The 16,886-nt window shown below is 34.3% G+C and overlaps 2 protein-coding genes across 4 annotated transcripts; one reads left to right on the top strand and one right to left on the bottom strand.

Annotated features, from left to right (window-relative positions):
• The first annotated feature begins 28 nt into the window (after positions 1-28).
• Positions 29-3,213, top strand: LOC114183049 (putative pentatricopeptide repeat-containing protein At1g02420). 3 transcript variants are annotated; one of them, XM_028069886.2, is made up of 4 exons: positions 29-1,649; positions 2,095-2,302; positions 2,387-2,488; positions 2,942-3,213. In XM_028069886.2, exons 1-2 carry the CDS (start codon positions 192-194, stop codon positions 2,107-2,109), a joined length of 1,473 nt encoding a protein of 490 aa, XP_027925687.2. In that variant the 5' UTR covers positions 29-191; the 3' UTR covers positions 2,110-2,302; positions 2,387-2,488; positions 2,942-3,213. The 3 variants fall into 3 exon arrangements, with proteins under 3 accessions (XP_027925687.2, XP_085530033.1, XP_027925686.2); XM_085673907.1 differs by having other exon boundaries at positions 35-1,990; XM_028069885.2 differs by having other exon boundaries at positions 35-2,302.
• Positions 3,214-4,524: 1,311 nt separating this feature from the next.
• LOC114185086 (E3 UFM1-protein ligase-like protein) lies at positions 4,525-13,433 on the bottom strand. Its single transcript, XM_028072590.2, has 20 exons — positions 13,109-13,433; positions 12,626-12,937; positions 12,270-12,536; positions 11,566-11,613; positions 11,227-11,292; positions 11,001-11,104; positions 10,758-10,851; positions 10,625-10,681; positions 9,614-10,052; positions 9,376-9,530; positions 9,153-9,218; positions 9,005-9,073; positions 8,836-8,928; positions 8,610-8,675; positions 8,162-8,208; positions 8,001-8,064; positions 6,073-6,150; positions 5,935-5,997; positions 5,629-5,721; positions 4,525-5,072 (listed from the first exon to the last, which is right to left on the bottom strand). Exons 1-20 carry the CDS (start codon positions 13,280-13,282, stop codon positions 4,968-4,970), a joined length of 2,460 nt encoding a protein of 819 aa, XP_027928391.2. The 5' UTR covers positions 13,283-13,433; the 3' UTR covers positions 4,525-4,967.
• Between the last annotated feature and the right edge of the window lie 3,453 nt (positions 13,434-16,886).

Consider the following 16,886-nt stretch of genomic DNA (forward strand, 5'->3'; position numbering starts at 1 on the left):
CTCAACAATTTACAAAAAGAGAGTTAAAAATCAAATGTCAGAGGAAAAGTAAAAATATACGAATGCCATTTTTGATTTATTTTGATAAACTATTTAAAGAGTGATTTTATTATTATAGTATAATGAGGGTCGAACCTTTCTTTAAGTTATTGTTTTCCTGAACGACCAATTTCACTTCACAAATTTAAAAAATGTTGGTGAGGCGTTTCTCAGTGAAATCGCCGTTGAATTGCGCTCTTCCCTCAACCGTAATCCCGCACTGCTTCTCAAGCTCCAATGAAAACGACAACGTACAGAAAGTGTTCGGCATACTCAGCAGCACCTCCACACCGGAACAGCTGAAACAATCCCTGAAATCAAGCGGTGTTTTCCTCTCCAATGAATTGATCGATCAAGTTCTCAAGAGGGTTCGCTTCAGCCATGGGAACCCCTCCCAAACCCTAGAGTTTTTCCGTTACACCGGAAGAAGGAAAGGGTTTTACCACACTGCGTTTTCCCTCGACACCATGCTCTACATTCTCGGTAGAAGCCGCATGTATGGTCACGTTTGGGACGTCTTAATTGAATGCCATCGTAAAGACCAAACGGCCATAACGGCTCGCACCGTTATGGTCGTGTTGGGAAGAGTTGCAAAAGTGTGTTCCGTTCGACAAACGGTGGACTCGTTTAGAAAGTTCAAGAAGCTGGTAGCTGAATTTGATACTAATTGTTTCAATGCTCTGTTGAGAACGCTGTGTCAGGAGAAGAGCATGACGGATGCTAGAAACGTTTACCATAGTTTGAAGCATCGATTTCGTCCTAATTTACAGACTTTTAACATTCTTCTTTCGGGGTGGAAGACCCCTGAGGATGCTGAAGGGTTCTTCAAGGAAATGAAGGAAATGGGAATGACACCTGATGTTGTTACATACAATAGTTTGGTGGATGTTTACTGCAAGGGGAGGGAAATTGAGAAGGCTTATAAGGTGCTTGATGAAATTCGTGACCAGGGTTTGTCGCCGGATGTGATCACGTATACATGTATCATTGGTGGGTTGGGGTTGATTGGGCAGCCTGATAAAGCCAGGGATGTTTTGAAGGAGATGAAGGAGTATGGGTGTTACCCTGATGCTGCAGCCTACAATGCTGCCATCAGGAATTTCTGCATCGCAAAGAGACTTGGTGATGCTTATGGTTTGGTGGAGGAGATGGTGAGCAAGGGTTTGAGTCCGAATGCAACTACTTACAATTTGTTCTTTAGGGTATTTTACTGGTCCAATGATTTGCATAACTCTTGGATCATGTACAATAGGATGATGGTTGAGGGATGCCTTCCGAATACGCAGTCTTGTATGTTCTTGATAAGGTTGTTTAGAAAGTATGAGAAGGTGGATATGGCACTGCAGTTATGGGGGAACATGGTGGAAAAGGGTTTTGGGTCGTATACCTTGGTTTCTGACGTGCTGTTTGACTTGCTTTGTGATATGGGGAAGTTGGAAGAAGCAGAGAAGTGCTTCTTGGAGATGATTGAGAAGGGGCAGAAACCGAGTAATGTGTCGTTTAGAAGAATTAAGGTTCTCATGGAACTAGCGAATAGACATGAGGCCCTTGAGAACTTGACGCAGAAAATGTCCATATTTGGGCGACCACTCCAATTGCATCAAAGTTCGGTGAGCCAAACTGAGACACCAGTGTCTGCTATTCATTCTTGCCTCTAAACGATATTATTCTGCTATATTGAGAATCATGGACTGGACTGGTGGACTGTTGTCCTTGAGAGTAGCAGCAACTCCCTGGTTTTTTACCTTTTTTTTTTTTAACTTGATAGTGGGACATGCTTTCTGGCAACGTATGCTCTTGTTTTCCTGCTTCAAATTTGTTGGCTCAGGTGTCACTTCTCCATTTTGTTTGTTTAGTGATATTAAGAGTTTTTTTTTGTGATGTGCGGATGTTTTGTCTATGGTAGCAAAATCTGATTGGAAGCAACTGAAAGAACTGCTTATTGAGATATGTATGAATTGCATGATTAAGTTTTTTGTATGTTTCTCCGTGTTGAGTATGTAAACTTCCCCCTTGAATAGAGAAGACTGGTAACGAACAATTTTCTTGATCCAGGATCTCCACAGGTAATTTCAATGCTAGGAAATTCATCCCAGCGCTGGAGGTTCACTTTCCCAAAGCCATGTTCAAGCAGTAAGTAACTTGAACTCTATGGGAATGTTGAATGATGTGAATACCAATGACAGCTCGCCTTTTGATATCAATGACTTCCCTCAACTGACAAGTCGTCCTAGTTCTGCTGGAGGGCCTCAAGGACAGTTGGGTAAGAGAAGATAAATGATGTTTTATGTTTGGTTTATTTGTGCATCTTAAACAATAAATAATGGTATAACCAAAAATATTTCAGGTTCTTTACGAAAATAGGGTCTTGGCGTCCGTCCCATTGTTCAACAAAACCAAAGGTTTTGCATTCAGAATGAATATTTCCCAGCTTTACTAGGATTCAAAGGTGTAGTATGCCTTCTATTTTGAAGGCTAAAGAGTGTCTTCTTAGAGAGAGAGTGGTTATTCAATGAAATTTATACAATTTATTAGGAAGGTCTTCTGGATCTGTATACATGTTTACTTTCAGCGTTGGCTTTATTACACTCTATACTTTTATTATTCTCGGTATTGTTTCATTACTTGGTTTTGATATTTATATGCACCCCTGCTTTCTGTTTCAAGATAGGCATCAAATTTATCTATTATATATTTAGTGAGTATGCTTTCTTGTCTCAATTTTTGCAAGGGAATTAACTACTTTTTGGTTTGCGCTGAAGAATTTTTTATTGCCGAGGTGGAAATGAGAGCTGTGTTTTTCTAATTATTTTTGGTTACATGTGTTGATTTACTGAGTTATACTTTATTCAAAGTTGCTTAATTGATTTCAATATTTGTTTGTTGCCATATTATTTGGCAGGCGGTAATGCAGATTATGCTATGGATATGCACCAGAAAGAACAACTTCACCACAATAATCACAGCATTTCTCTGTGAGCTACATGTTATAAAAGATTTAGAAATCTCATCTTTTGTACAATACTGATCTTTTTATAGTTCTAGTTATTCAAAAATATTTTAGATGCATGAATCGAAGTATGAGTTTTTATTATTTATAATGATATTTTCATTTTGTTAGACATGATATATAATTTTTTAATGAATTTATATCAGGTTTGTTGCTGACTATTATTTTATATTTAAAATATTTAATTATTTGAATTAATGAATTAATTTAAAATATGGTTGAATTAATGAAAAATCTATCTGAATTATTAAAAATTGAATTTAAAAATGGTTGCCTATGCGTGATGGGAATTTTGAATAAATTTGTATAAAAAATATTGCATATTTTTCATCCTTCTGATGAAGCATTTAAATAGAAGTTATTCTCCACCTTTTAAAATATCTGTAGATTATGCTATCCTCTTACTGGAAATAACCTGCGTATTAGTATATTAGTATTAAGCATTACAGGCTAGTGTGCAAGATTTAATGCAAAACCCATTGGCCACACAGCTTTGAATACCTTAAACTTTCTGTTGTATATAAAAGAGGTCGAGCACGACATTACTTTTAACTTATTAGACGTCGACACTGCCAGTTTTTTCCTCCTCTTTTATTGTTATTGACACCGGAAGGTTTCCGAGTTTATGCTTTGCTTTAAGTCGAATTGGTTTTCCTTTTAATTATAAATTGTTGAATGTAATTGGGAGAGAAGTTTAAATTTGGGTCAGATTTTACATTAAAATATGTGTAGTTTGAGAGATTATGCGAAGGCCAAGCTTTTGTGATTGCATTTTTAAATTTCTTCCGCTGAGCATATAAAGATTGTAGGGAATCTGTCGCAGTAAATAAATCTAAGATGAGAGTGAGTGAATAGTGGATTAAGGGTTGGTTCCAACTATAAAGATTGAACTGGAGCCGTTGATTATCAGATATTTGTCATCAAACAATGAACTTGAAATTATACCTAATTATAATATTTGAAATTCATTTCTTTTTGTAGGGAATTAAAATTTACTCGCTCGATCTAGAATATAACGTATGGGTTATTTGCTCTAAAATATAATGTATGACTTCTTCGATTTTCACCTCTGTGACTTAATCCCTCTAACATCCCTGCCTGGAAAACAAAACCGTACAAATGACAGGGTAAGAGCCTCTGACCCGAATTGGCCCAACCCGATGATGCTCAGCCCTATTAAGAGATCCGAAAATGTCTAAACATTTCAAATTGTCACCAATCCAATCTTTAAAAGACGCTTCAATTAATGTTCACTAGCATTTAGTCTCTAAATTTATATATAAAAATTGAGTAAAAGAAAATACATTAGAAATGATCGAATATATTGATTGAAATATAGCAAAAAATGCCGCAAACAAAATTAGTCGGTTGAAAAACAAAAATGAATGAAGGTGGGAAAGTATAGAAATCTTTTGTTGCACCTGTTGATCACAAGAGACTTGCATAGACCTAGTTTACACAAGTGTAGATTTAAATTAAAAATTAACATGTCACTGCTTTAAATTTCAGATATCATAGACCAATTTATACAATTATTAAAAATAAAATGAGTAAATGTCATTTTGCAAATTGGTTTACTCTACACAACTTCTGCAAACCAGTATACCTTCAATTTGTGATTGGTGAAATTGGTTTATAAACTAATTTTGGATCTCCTCTACTAATCCAGAATAGTTTATAAAGCAGTATATACCTTCAGTTATAAAAAAAGGTACAGATCTTTGTTTAAGAGGCTCCTGCAAATGTGAATTAGAGTAAAGTAAATGTCCACAATAAAATCCTAATCTAATTTCCCAGCATTTGTCTACTTTAGCAAATTGCAGTGTATCAGAGAATTTTTGCACCTAAGATAGCCAGTACAACAGGGCATCATTAGGACAAAGCTTGATTCGGTAGTCAATATGGCTGAAAAAACATTTTACGAAGATTGGGTCGTGCTCAAAACCAAGCTTTTCAGGTCCTGCATTTGGCTCTCTAGAAGCTCCCTTGTACTCAAAATCCTATCAGATGCACAATCCCCATCCTGTAGAAAATGAGAAGAAAAACAGTAATGCGCAAATTGCATTATTCCAATTAATCTAAATAAAGTGTGCATGTTTGAAAGCAATTATTTTAAGAAGATAACCCATTATTCTTTCAAAAATTACGGAAATTAATAAAAATAAGTGATTATTTCTCTTAAAAAAAATTTAACCAAACACCCTAAACTGGGTGTTCAAAACATTAACGAATGTGTCACTCCCCCCTATCCTCAGATAATGAGAAAGTCGTCCTTCAAATATTGCTTCTATTGATTATTTGCTGTTTGCATAAGTTTTTAAAATAAAGAAATAAACTAAATAAAGTGTGTTCAGCTGCTACATTTTTCTTTTAATCTGATAAAAAAAGTGTACGTTATAATCTAGCTATTAAAAAAAAATCAACTGCACAAGAAAAATTAACTTGAAAGCACAAGCCATAAAATACCATTTCGAAAAATAGCACTGCTTTAACTTTTTACCTCGAAGAGAGACATATATATATATCGTACTTGATATGATATGCATTGTGAGAAGAGTGCAGGATTAGTCGTTACTCACCTCACCGGGTGAAGCTGATACTAGTGTCAAAAGAGTCACTGTGGCAGTCTGATAATCAGTTAAAATCTTGCATGCCGACTCGTCTACCTTATCCTGAAATCAATACGTATTGAATAAAAGTGTCATGGAAATAGAAAATTATTATTACTGGAAGTACAAAAAAAACTAATTCCAAGGTTGGTGCCCATCTACCACTGTTGTCTTTAGTCTGATTTATACAATCCGTATATATTTGATTTTATATTACTAAGTGTTTATAGTTGTGATTTGATACACGACTAAATCCAATTGACAGAAAGAACATACCTTTAAATGAGAAATGGCAACGGAAATGGCCCTTCCAGGAGCTTGAAGAGCTTTGTGGTAAACCTATTCATACAAGTATTTATGTTTATTAATTAGATAAAAAGGAGGTGGGAACAAAAAAAGAAAGACTATAGTTACCTGGATATAAAGTAAAGAAACAACTTTTGCTAGAAGTGATACAGGGTCAGTCTCAGCAGAAACTTGAGATGTCAATTCCTGTTTAATAACAATGATAGAAGGCACACAATTTAAGAACAACCAAATTGTAGGTATCACTAAAAAACTGGCTGAGTTTTATGTGGAATTGCTTCCCTAACTAATATTAGGGAGAATTACAATCAAAGAAGTATAAAAAAATATATCCAATAGGGGAATTAACTGAGAGAATAGGAAATCATGTTGAAATTAATATTAATTATAAAGATAAACTGAACCAGAAAGGATCAGTTGACTATAGATTGCAACTCACTTAATGTTTTCTTGTTGGAATATTTTAGATGTTCATACTGGCAGCTAGCAAGTATTCCATGCACTGCACAGGTATGTTTAAATAAGAGAAAAACTTATTTATGAATAAAAACAATTAAATGACCAATGGATTATTTCATTATTAACAAAGAATATTTTATTTCATTAGACAGGAGTATATTAAATACATAAGATTTTAAAATTGGCTAAAAAACTTTGAAAATAAATTATTTAAATGAATAATATCCCAATTGATATGATGTGTTAATTTATATTTTAAAATTAAATTAAAGTTAAGATTACCAAATATTACAATAAACATTAAACACATGGTTCATTCTAAAGAAGTTATCGCCAATTTGATATTAAGTATAAAGATGCAAATTTTAAAATTTTAATGAAATTGAAAATAAACAATTTTAAGAAATAATATTTGAAAGGAATAAAAAACTGTAAGAGAAGCTAAATGACGGAAGAGAAGAGAATGTCTCCTCAAGAGTGAGGACTCGAATTTATAATATAGGGGTGTATAGCATACATGGATATTAGCAAAACAAAATTACGAGCAATTATAGGAGTTAACTTACAATTTTTATTCATTTAATAATTAGGATTGGATCATTGTAATTGTTCTCAGATTCCAGACCGATTAGAAATATGACTAAGTTGAAGTATACAAGTGGATACAAATTTCATCTAACAAGTTAGTTTTATGAGGTTAAGTTGGGTTTAATGTTTACTTAATAAGATGGTACAAGAGTCTATTCTGATGTTAGGTCCATCATCTTGTCCACTATTGGACTATCATAAATATCTATTCACGCTCAAGATGTCTAGTTCTGAATGTGGGAGTGTGTTATAAATCTCACATTAACTAGATATATATATGACCAAATTATATTATGCAACTAGGTGTACACCTTACCATACTAACTAATTATGTGAGGTTGAGTTAGGTTTAAAACCTATTTTCTAAGAGTAATTAGTATTTGCACTAATACTTTGGTCCAGTGGTCCCATGAGCATTGAGTGGTAGCCTGATCGCAGCCTTGTCCGAGTGACAGCAGAAATTTGTGGATTGAAACGATACTAAGCTTGGAGTCTCCTTTTCAACTATTGTCTACTGACAGAAGAGTGTTTATCTCTCTTGCTCGCAATCCGATTCTCCATACTCACTAAGCTCAAAGATTGACCCGTTCTCTGTCATTTTCCTGCCAAGCAATTGTCTGTTCAGCTCATCCCAGCTCATAACAAGGCTGAAGCATATTGAGACAAACTCAAGATACTTTAGCCTTATTCAAAGTCCCACCCACCTTGAGTTTGTGAGCAGGGGGAGGAGAATTGTACAAGAGAGCAGTTCTTTGCCTGACTCAGGCAATTAGTGGGTGGTTAACTCGATTACACTGTTCTTGAAATGACAGTTGTGCTACAAACACCTCTTTAACACTTTGATTAAGTGTGAGTAATATGACATATTTCTTCTCAAATTCTCTTTGAACCATTCCGTGTTAATGCCATAACCAGCATCAACAATCTTTGAAGAAGAATCTAGCCTCCACTAAATTCTAGTAAATTTTTTCATAAATGTAAACATATACCTTACGATATGAATGTAAGAGTGTTCTTTCTAGTTTCTTGTCAAGCTTTTTCAAAGGCAGCCCACTGGAAAAATCAGTGAAGAACTATGTATCAGTGATCACATCATAAAAGAACAGTAAAATCAATGAATAAGTTCTACAAACAAATATAGACTCAATACCTCTCTTCTGTAACCATTCTAAAAGCAGCCATGAATGTCTCCACACTCTGTTGTATTGAATATTCAAATATTAGTTATAATTTTAAGAAATAACACAACAATATGCCTGCTTGGATGTGTTTCTCTCTTTAAGCTCATTTTAGAGAGAAAAAATAAGAGGAATAATTGAAATTAGTTTCTTCATATGCTAAAATTAGTTTATGCATGAGTTAATTTGTAAAATCTTTCTCATACAGTTTTTCTACATTTTTCTTCTAACTTGAGCATAAGCTAATTTCAGGTAATGGAGAAGTTAATTTCATCTTTTCTTCTTATTCTTCTCTCTCAGAAAAGTTTATGGAGAAATTTCTCCAAATAGACCCAACTCCATCCAACCAGCAGTATAAGTCAGGTAAACCTATATAAAAAATCTTAAAATGAGTAGTGTTTCTGAGTTAAAATTGCCGACCTTTCCTTCCAATGATTCAACAACAGCAAGAGCCTTGTTTGCAAGAGCTCCTGGAAAACTCTTAGACTGCAAAAGAAAATAAAAAGAGATTTGATGTCATTTTATGTGGTTCTTCAAAATGGTGATCCTCAGCAAAAGTATGACACTGATACAAAATTTGCTCACTAAATAACAGAAATATGATGCATATGTTTGTGCCAAACACTACATAGAGCCTTATTATTACAATTGCGGTTCTGTCAACAGGACTAAGTGAAACAAATTCAGAATTTGGAGCTTCCTGCACGTCAAGTCCATTCTTTAATTTGTTGTGGTCATCCTGCAGATGATAATTCAGAATTAGATTTAGATCTTATTAAACTCAAGAAACATTAACAAAGAGTTAGATATAATACCAGGTTACGAAGAAGCAAATCCACCATAGGAGCTGCTACTGTTCTTAGTAAATGCCTATGCAAAACAACCTGGCCATCAAATGAGCATTAACTTATTTTGCGTTCATCAATGACAACACAAAATTCCAAATAACTGAATCAAACTTACAGAAGTTGATTGATCATCTTCAAACAATTCCAAGGCTTTTTCATACAGCTGCATGTTTAAGAAAGACTGCCAGAAAAATAAACAATCAACATAGGGAACTGTACACACTAATTTTACATGTCTAGAAGAGTATCCCCAAATGAAAGAAGGAAAGAAAGCTATATAAAGACAAAACAATAGTGAATGCAGTAAAAAAAAAAAGATGCAATTTTAGCAGTCAAACCTCGTCAAGTTTCTTCTGCAAATTATCAAGCAAATGTTTCATTTTTTCTGCATTGTTTGTAAGCAGTGCCTTCTTTTTCTCCATCCAAGAACTGATTATTGTAGGCCTTAATTGGTTAGCCAAAGGCCTAAGAATTATTTCAGGATCATCTATACCTATCAATTTATATCTACATTTGAGAACATTGGGGAAAATATATATGCAAGAAAGAACAAAATTGATAGCTAAGCCAACAGACCTTGTTCTTCAAAGTCAGAAACTAATGCTGTAATTTTCTGCATGATCCATTCTTCTGAGGGACTGAGATCTTCCTCTTTTATTTTAAGCAATTCTTTCCTAGAACCTGCCTTCGAATCGGATGTTTGTGCAGATGTGTCCTTACCTCTTTTCTGGCCTCTCTTAGATTTTGTCGAAGTCTGTTCCTGGTTATCTGCCCCACTTTCGGATAGATTTACTACTGTATTCCCTGTGGCTTTCCCCTTTTTCTTCTTTGATCCTTTATCAGCTTGCCTGTTGGCACCACCATCACTTGCCATCTCATTGGACTCATTCAACCTGCTCGACTCCCGTCCTACTTTAGCTTCATTGGGTACTTTAACATTACCAGGCATGGTAATGCCAGCAGACCTTGAAATATCTAACGTCTCCAACTCTTTCACAACATGATCACAGATGTCCTAGTAGATGATGGAGAGAAACATACAGGCATCAGGAAACCATTGACAAAAAATAGTTGGAGATAGATATTTTTATTTAGCAGTAACTTCTACACTTGATTCTCAGGTCTTAATCAAGGAAGGAGAAGAACCAAAACAAAATCTGCATATTGTGAAGGAAATTAATCACAGAAAGGAATATAAAGCCCAAAAGGGTCATACATATGTTCATTTAAAAAAGGGTCGAATATATAACCTATCATCTAAGTCAGTTCACAACAGTAGATGAGAATGCAGGCAGTTTATATCACAACATTTTTTAGGATTCCCATTGATAGCCATGTATGGAGACCTGAGTAGTAATTTGCTGAACTGTTTATTCATGGCAGTCCTGAACCTCTTGTAAGACAATTTCATAACAAACGTCTATCACCTAAACTTTTGTTCTCATTGCAATAATAAATCTGTTAAACCAATCTTCAAACTGCACACTAGCAGTAGTGCATGTTTGCCTAACTAAATAGACAACGTTGTTTGTAAAATTAAATAATTAAGTTGACTTCTACAAGACTACGTCAAATACAAGAACACACCTTTATAAAGCTGCTGCTCAACACATAAAAGTCCCCAAAAATGTGTGCTTTGTTAGACTGCAAAGAAATTAAAGCTTATCAATACATGAATCAACAGCACTGAGCATAAGTCTACAATATAGTTTAGTATCACCTTAAGAACATTTTGCACAGATTGACAAAAGGACAACATTTTAGAAGCATCTTGAGGTGTAAAAGATGAAGGTAACAAGGAAAGAGAATCACTCCTGCAACATTGTTATATTAGAATACAATGCTTTGAAATAATTGTGTTCTAAACAGTAAATATAATTTTCTAGAAACATGGAATTATCCCATTCTGCCTAGTGAAGACAAAAAGAAGGGATAATGGGAAAAAAAATTGTCAAGAACTTACCAGCTACCACGGTCAATAGCATCCTCAGTAGCAGCATCTAGCATCTCAATCATAGATTGATGAACAAATGTTGTAACCAAAGGTTTGCCTTCAGGGTATCTGGACTAAATTGGATTGCGCAAACTTAGGCTTCATTAACTAAGCTAGGGAAACAAGTAGTACAAAATATTTATTTCACAAATATCTTTGATCCTAAAAAGAATCAACATCAGAAGAAATTAGCTACCTGCAAAAATTGAATGGGCTGGGGAATTCCAAGCTTGTGCAGCGCCTCATAGGTGATAAAAGAATTCTATAGCATGCAAAAAAAAGATGGCATAAAAAGAATACAGCAGTTAAGAATTTTTCTTTACCAAAAGAGACTGAGAAGGTTACAAATGCATTTACAAAGAATATACAGGTAAAAGATACAATATACAAAGAATAAATGGGTAGAAGTCGGTCATTATACAAATCCAATCTAGCGAACTTGTAAAGAAAGTTTATATAGCTCTGATCAACGGATCATATGAAATAGGAAAAAATGTTGGTAGCTTCAACAAAAGGGAAACATTAAAGACCATACCTGAGAAAAGAATGACTCCACAAACTCCCTTTGAGCAACAGCAAATACCTGTTGTATGACAAAAGTAGTATAAGTCATAACAAATACTTTCTAAAGACCTAGGAAATAAGTTTATTTCCCCAAGGTATAAGCTATAGCAGTTTACTTCAACCCATGGCCACTAATGGTCAGACCATCAGAGAATTATTGATGAAAACTAAAAGCCTAGTTAGGGAAGCATCTACTAATGGGTTGAAGGTAGTTAAGTGTTACATATATAAGAACTTAGAGAACAATTGATTCTGCATTAGAAACTGCATAATAGCAGGTGTACACAGAAATAACTGCTGGCAATTATGTATTAGATATATATTTGAATGTAGATTGTGTAATTAGGAAGGGTGCGGTTATTTGCATTTTGTGGACAGAAAACATTCTCTGTAGGAGAGCTTCGTCTGTGAAGCACTAAGTGTCTAGCTGCATTGTTCGTGATTTCAGTGTTAAATGTCATACTTTATCAATTGGCGTTATATCAATATAGACTGACGAACAGGAAATATAATTAAATCAAAATAATACCAAAATCCTCCCAATTACTGTCACGTAAACGCTCGGTGGACATGGATCCAGAGGGGAACCACTCCACAGGCCCAAAACAAATATGAGAACCACAATCCAGGTAACACTCTAGCAATGTACAGAGGATTTCAAAAGAGGCCACTTACAGCTGGTGTCCAATGTACTCCTGCACGAAGTGACCCTAGAACCTCCCCTTCCTTCACCAGTCCGTTAAACAATGACTGGAAGAAAGATCCTTCAACAGCCAAACCGCTGCTTCCGTCAATTTCTTGCAGCAACTGCTGCAACGAACTCCATACCACAGTCAAATTGGTTGGAACAGTGGTGCCCCGCACAGCTCCTCGAACCATGGCACTAACACGAGCCACATAGGCAGGAGTATACAGCTGGCCACCTTCAAGCCTTCCTTTCACCTATTAAAATCCAGCACTCATCAAAACGCAATTCTCACTCTCCATGAAAATTCAACAAAGCACGTTCAAACCAACACACACAGACTCACAATTGTTCCAAGGCGCGGCTCCAACACGGAGGCAACCAAGTCCAAACCGACGTTCAATTGTGCCGCGATCTCCGTCAGCGCAATCTGACTACACTCCTGAAGCCTCTCGTTAATCTCTTCCGCCACTGAGTCCCAATAAGAGCTAGAAATGATTTCTCCCTGAGTCAACATGAGTTCTTGGTGTGCTGTTACAACGCTCTGCGCCTGCTTCTCCACGTAGTACAAGTCAACTCCAGTAGAGTCAGCGAGATCGATCAAAGAAACGCGCCCTAATCTCTTCACCTCAGCCACCATCTCATTCCTCAGTTGATCCTAACAACATGCGCAATCGCTTTAATAAACGTTTGATTAAGATTAAGCATTATTACAACTCATTGAACGAAGCAAGGTAATATAGTCAATTATCGGTTACTGAATCCATTGAAAATGAAAATTGCGAGCGATGAAACCTAATCGGCGAAAGAAGAAGCAGAGAGAGCCTACGAGAGTGATGTACTCTTTGCCGGTGACAGTGTGAAGAAGTTCGAAATCGATGATTTGGAGTTGCTGCAGTTTCTGGACCAATTCGACGACGTTTCGCTCTGATAATCGAATGCTCGACTTGGCTTGCTGCGCGAACTCGAATTGTCGCTGCAGCTCGAGCAGTTCGTCGTCCATGGTTTGATTTTCACGCACACTCCGAATGCGTTTCTCTGTCGCCCTTCGGAAGATCACTGAAATGTTCTTCGGTTTGTATTTGTAGTGACGACTGAAATTGGGTTCAGTTACAAGCTTTTGTTGAAGAAAGAATTTCCATCAAGGAACAAATCAATAGTTTCCCAGTGTTCTTGTTTATTAACTTATTATTTTCTATAGATTTATAATATAAAGTTTAATTTTTATTCATAAATAATATTAAGTTTCAACTTATCGATAAATTTGTGTTTTTAATTTTTACTGAGTTTATATTATTTGTTTTTTGTGTAATTTTATATTTGTTATGGAGTTTCTTCCTGCTATATAGTTATTTTAATTGGTTGAGAAACGCTTAGTCAATTTTTTATTTAATTTCACATATTAAAAAAATATAAAATTTTGTAATTAATATGAATCAATATTAAAAATAATAAATGAATCTGATTCTATTATAAATGTTAGATAATATTTTTCTTATTTATATTAATGACAAGTTTTTGAGTTATTATAAATCAAGATATATTGAAGAATATGTGGACTTCGTTATATATGAACAAATTTCATTAATGAAAACTTTAAATAATATATATTTAATTAGAAATATAAAAAAATTAGTTAGAAATATTTAACTTTATGATAAATGCAAAATTTAATTAAATATAATTTTAAAATACAAAATGTATACCATTGATATTCTTCTTTCATTAAATTTAAAGTTTTATAGAATTTATATGTTATTCAAGTAGAAATTTAAATATAATTAAAAACAGCATAAAAAACATTAATAATATTGAATCCAAGTTTTTCCCATTTTATATTCTTACAATTAAAATAATGGTCTGTCAAACTTTAGCTTGGTTTTTATATCTGTTATTATTGAATAAAAAATAAAAACAATACTACTATGATTTATAGATTATTATTATAAATTAGAATAAATTAGAATAAATTATCGTAATGTTAAACGAAAATACAATTGTTTAATATAATGAATCCATCAATTATTTACTATACTTTTGATCTTCATAATTTTGTAACAATTTCTTATTTTTGTACTTGTAATTTGGTGGAATAACACTATAACTCATCTAATCAACATTTTAGTTTACGGTTTATACTATAAACTACTTTTTAATAATTTTAAAATTGTAATTTCGTCATCAATTTGACATGCAGTAGCGGAGGCCTCGTAGGGAAGCATTGCAGGGATTGGACACGGGGAGGGGAAGAAGAAGAAATAATTTTGTCATTTCGTCAATGCTATACAGGTGTAGGAAGGAAAAAGGGTGGTGCAAGAAGAAATAATCCTATGTAAGAGGGTCCATGGGCTTTAAGCTGATGGAGATGCTATGTCCATGATAGCTAGAATTAGAAAATAAAAAAATTGAACTGATTATATGAAAATAAGCAACCACTTATAGAGTAAAATACTTTTACATTTTCATTCAATTACAAATGAAATATATGATAAGAATGTTAAATTTAATGTAATTACGACGAGTATAATTTATTCTAAAAAAAACATCATAAAGCAAGTTGCCACCCTGTCATTTCATCTTAACTCATATAGAGAAACGAATGAACCTAAACTAGTAAATGCCACAAAATTGGAACACCTCAAAATAAAGGAAATCGGGCACGACAGAATATAGTTCTGAGATATATATTTTGCGGAAGAGAACGAAGGTTTAATTAGTCAGATGGTATTGTTATTTTGGTATTTATTTTTAAAAAAGTATTGGTTAAATTTCAATTGTTGAAAATATGTTTCAATTAGATCATTTTCAGCAAAAAATTATTAACAAATAACTTACAAAATTAAATATTTATATTTATATTAAAATTTAGTGTAAAAGTAATGAATTAAGTTAACCACTTTAGTAATTTTTGTCTGAAATAAACCTAATTAAGACACTTTTTTAAAAGTTAGGACTAGATTAACATATTTTTGAAAACGGATATCAAACTAACACATTTAAACTATAGAAGATATTATCTAACTAATTAAATCGAAAATGAAAGTTGGCTCAGGTCGGCAAACCTAGGTAAAAATTTAGGGGGGCTTCTCCCTACACCTCCAAGAATCTCGTCTGTACCTCCAATTGCCCATGGTTAAATATAAGACTTACTGTGTTTTTTTTACCGCATACCCCTGCACCCCAAACGCCTGACGCTGCACCCCCAAAACAAACCCCAATTTTGACCACATACCCCTGCACCACTACACCCCCAAAACAAACCCCAATAAAGCGAGAATCTGATTCTTTGCACCCATCAGGAATCTTTGACCTAGCTGTTGGTCCAGTTTCTTCTCCCTCATTCTCCTCTTCTCCCACACAGCCTCCACACACTCTTCCTCCATCTTCTCCCACGTTTGGTCTTCTCCCACACATTGTCGCACACATCCTCCACACAACACAGTCTTCATCTTTGCCGCCTCCCTTTTCTAGTTTTCTCCTGTGCAACACCACAGACCCATCTTCTCCATTTGGCCAGTTAAGTAATGTTTTTAAATTTGTAATTAATTTCAGGAATGGTTGTCTGTTTATTTTAATTGATTTTAGCATCTTCGTTTTAAGAGTGCACTTCCAAAATGGTGAAACGGAATACACATTCCGTTTCTTCTTCTTTTTTTTTGAATTTTACTGAAACGGGTTGTGTAATCCGTGTCGGAGGTGTATGAAACGGAATACACATTTCGTTTATGTTTTTTTTTTTGAAGTGTGCAGAAACGGATTGTGTAATCCGTGTCGGAGGCGTATGAAACGGAATACGCATTCCGTTTCTGTTTTTTTTTAATTATGCTGAAACGGATTGTGGATTCCGTGTCGGAGGTGTATGAAACGGAATACACATTTCGTTTCTTTTTTTTTTTGAATTGTGGTGAAACGGATTTTAGTATCCGTTTTGGGTTTTTTTGGTGGGTTTTTCAAATTCCCTGTCTAATATTTATATTATTGAACCATCACACACCAGTGTATGTAGTACGTAGATAACTTTTACTTATTATTTTGTTACCAGCATAATTCATTAACCGGAGTAAGAAACTATTTCATTCAAATTATTCATTAGACTTCAGTTGTTAACAAGAGAATTTCGACAAAGTAGAAAATTGACATTTTGTGAAGTCACTCAAAATTATTAGGATTGTTGGTTACAAGTATTAGGATTTTTTTAGAAGTGATGGGAATCACTTTTATCTTGTGTTTGATGTGTGCAAGGGTATGTGTGGATGCGTAAAAATATAAAACTTGTTGGTCCTATTTATATTCCAAAAGAATAACCTTATTGGGAATATGATTATATTCCCTGTAATGGCCACTGTTTGATGGCAGCAAATCAATTTGAGTATGTTATGCATGGCTAGTGGGTTTTTTTGGTAGGTTTTTCGTAAACATCAATAATTTAAATTGAAAAGTTTTTACCTTTCCTATTATTACGACAGAAAGTGCATTTGGTAACGGAATTCAAAATCATGATGTTTATTTAATTTAGTTATTTTTTCAGGAAATTTATATTGGATTCTAATGTTTCAAACTTTGAATTACAGATATGGTTAGGACACGAGGAAATTTATCTAGACACG

This window comes from Vigna unguiculata, chromosome 5 (genome assembly GCF_037176805.1).
Source record: "Vigna unguiculata cultivar grain cowpea cultivar isolate G323 ecotype 2 chromosome 5, ASM3717680v1, whole genome shotgun sequence".
In the NCBI taxonomy this organism is placed as follows: Eukaryota; Viridiplantae; Streptophyta; class Magnoliopsida; order Fabales; family Fabaceae; genus Vigna; species Vigna unguiculata.

What these genes read in the sequence shown, in the direction of transcription:
- LOC114185086 (XM_028072590.2), bottom strand. Translation starts at nt 13,282, where the DNA reads ATGGACGACGAACTGCTCGAGCTGCAGCGACAATTCGAGTTCGCGCAG. An exon ending in CTGTGCAAAATGTTCTTAAG is followed by an intron (nt 10,682 to 10,757) that starts GTGATACTAAAC and finishes ATTTCTTTGCAG; the next exon opens with TCTAACAAAGCACACATTTT. An exon ending in TCTTACATTCATATCGTAAG is followed by an intron (nt 6,151 to 8,000) that starts GTATATGTTTAC and finishes GTTATTAAACAG; the next exon opens with GAATTGACATCTCAAGTTTC.
- LOC114183049 (XM_028069885.2), top strand. Translation starts at nt 192, where the DNA reads ATGTTGGTGAGGCGTTTCTCAGTGAAATCGCCGTTGAATTGCGCTCTT.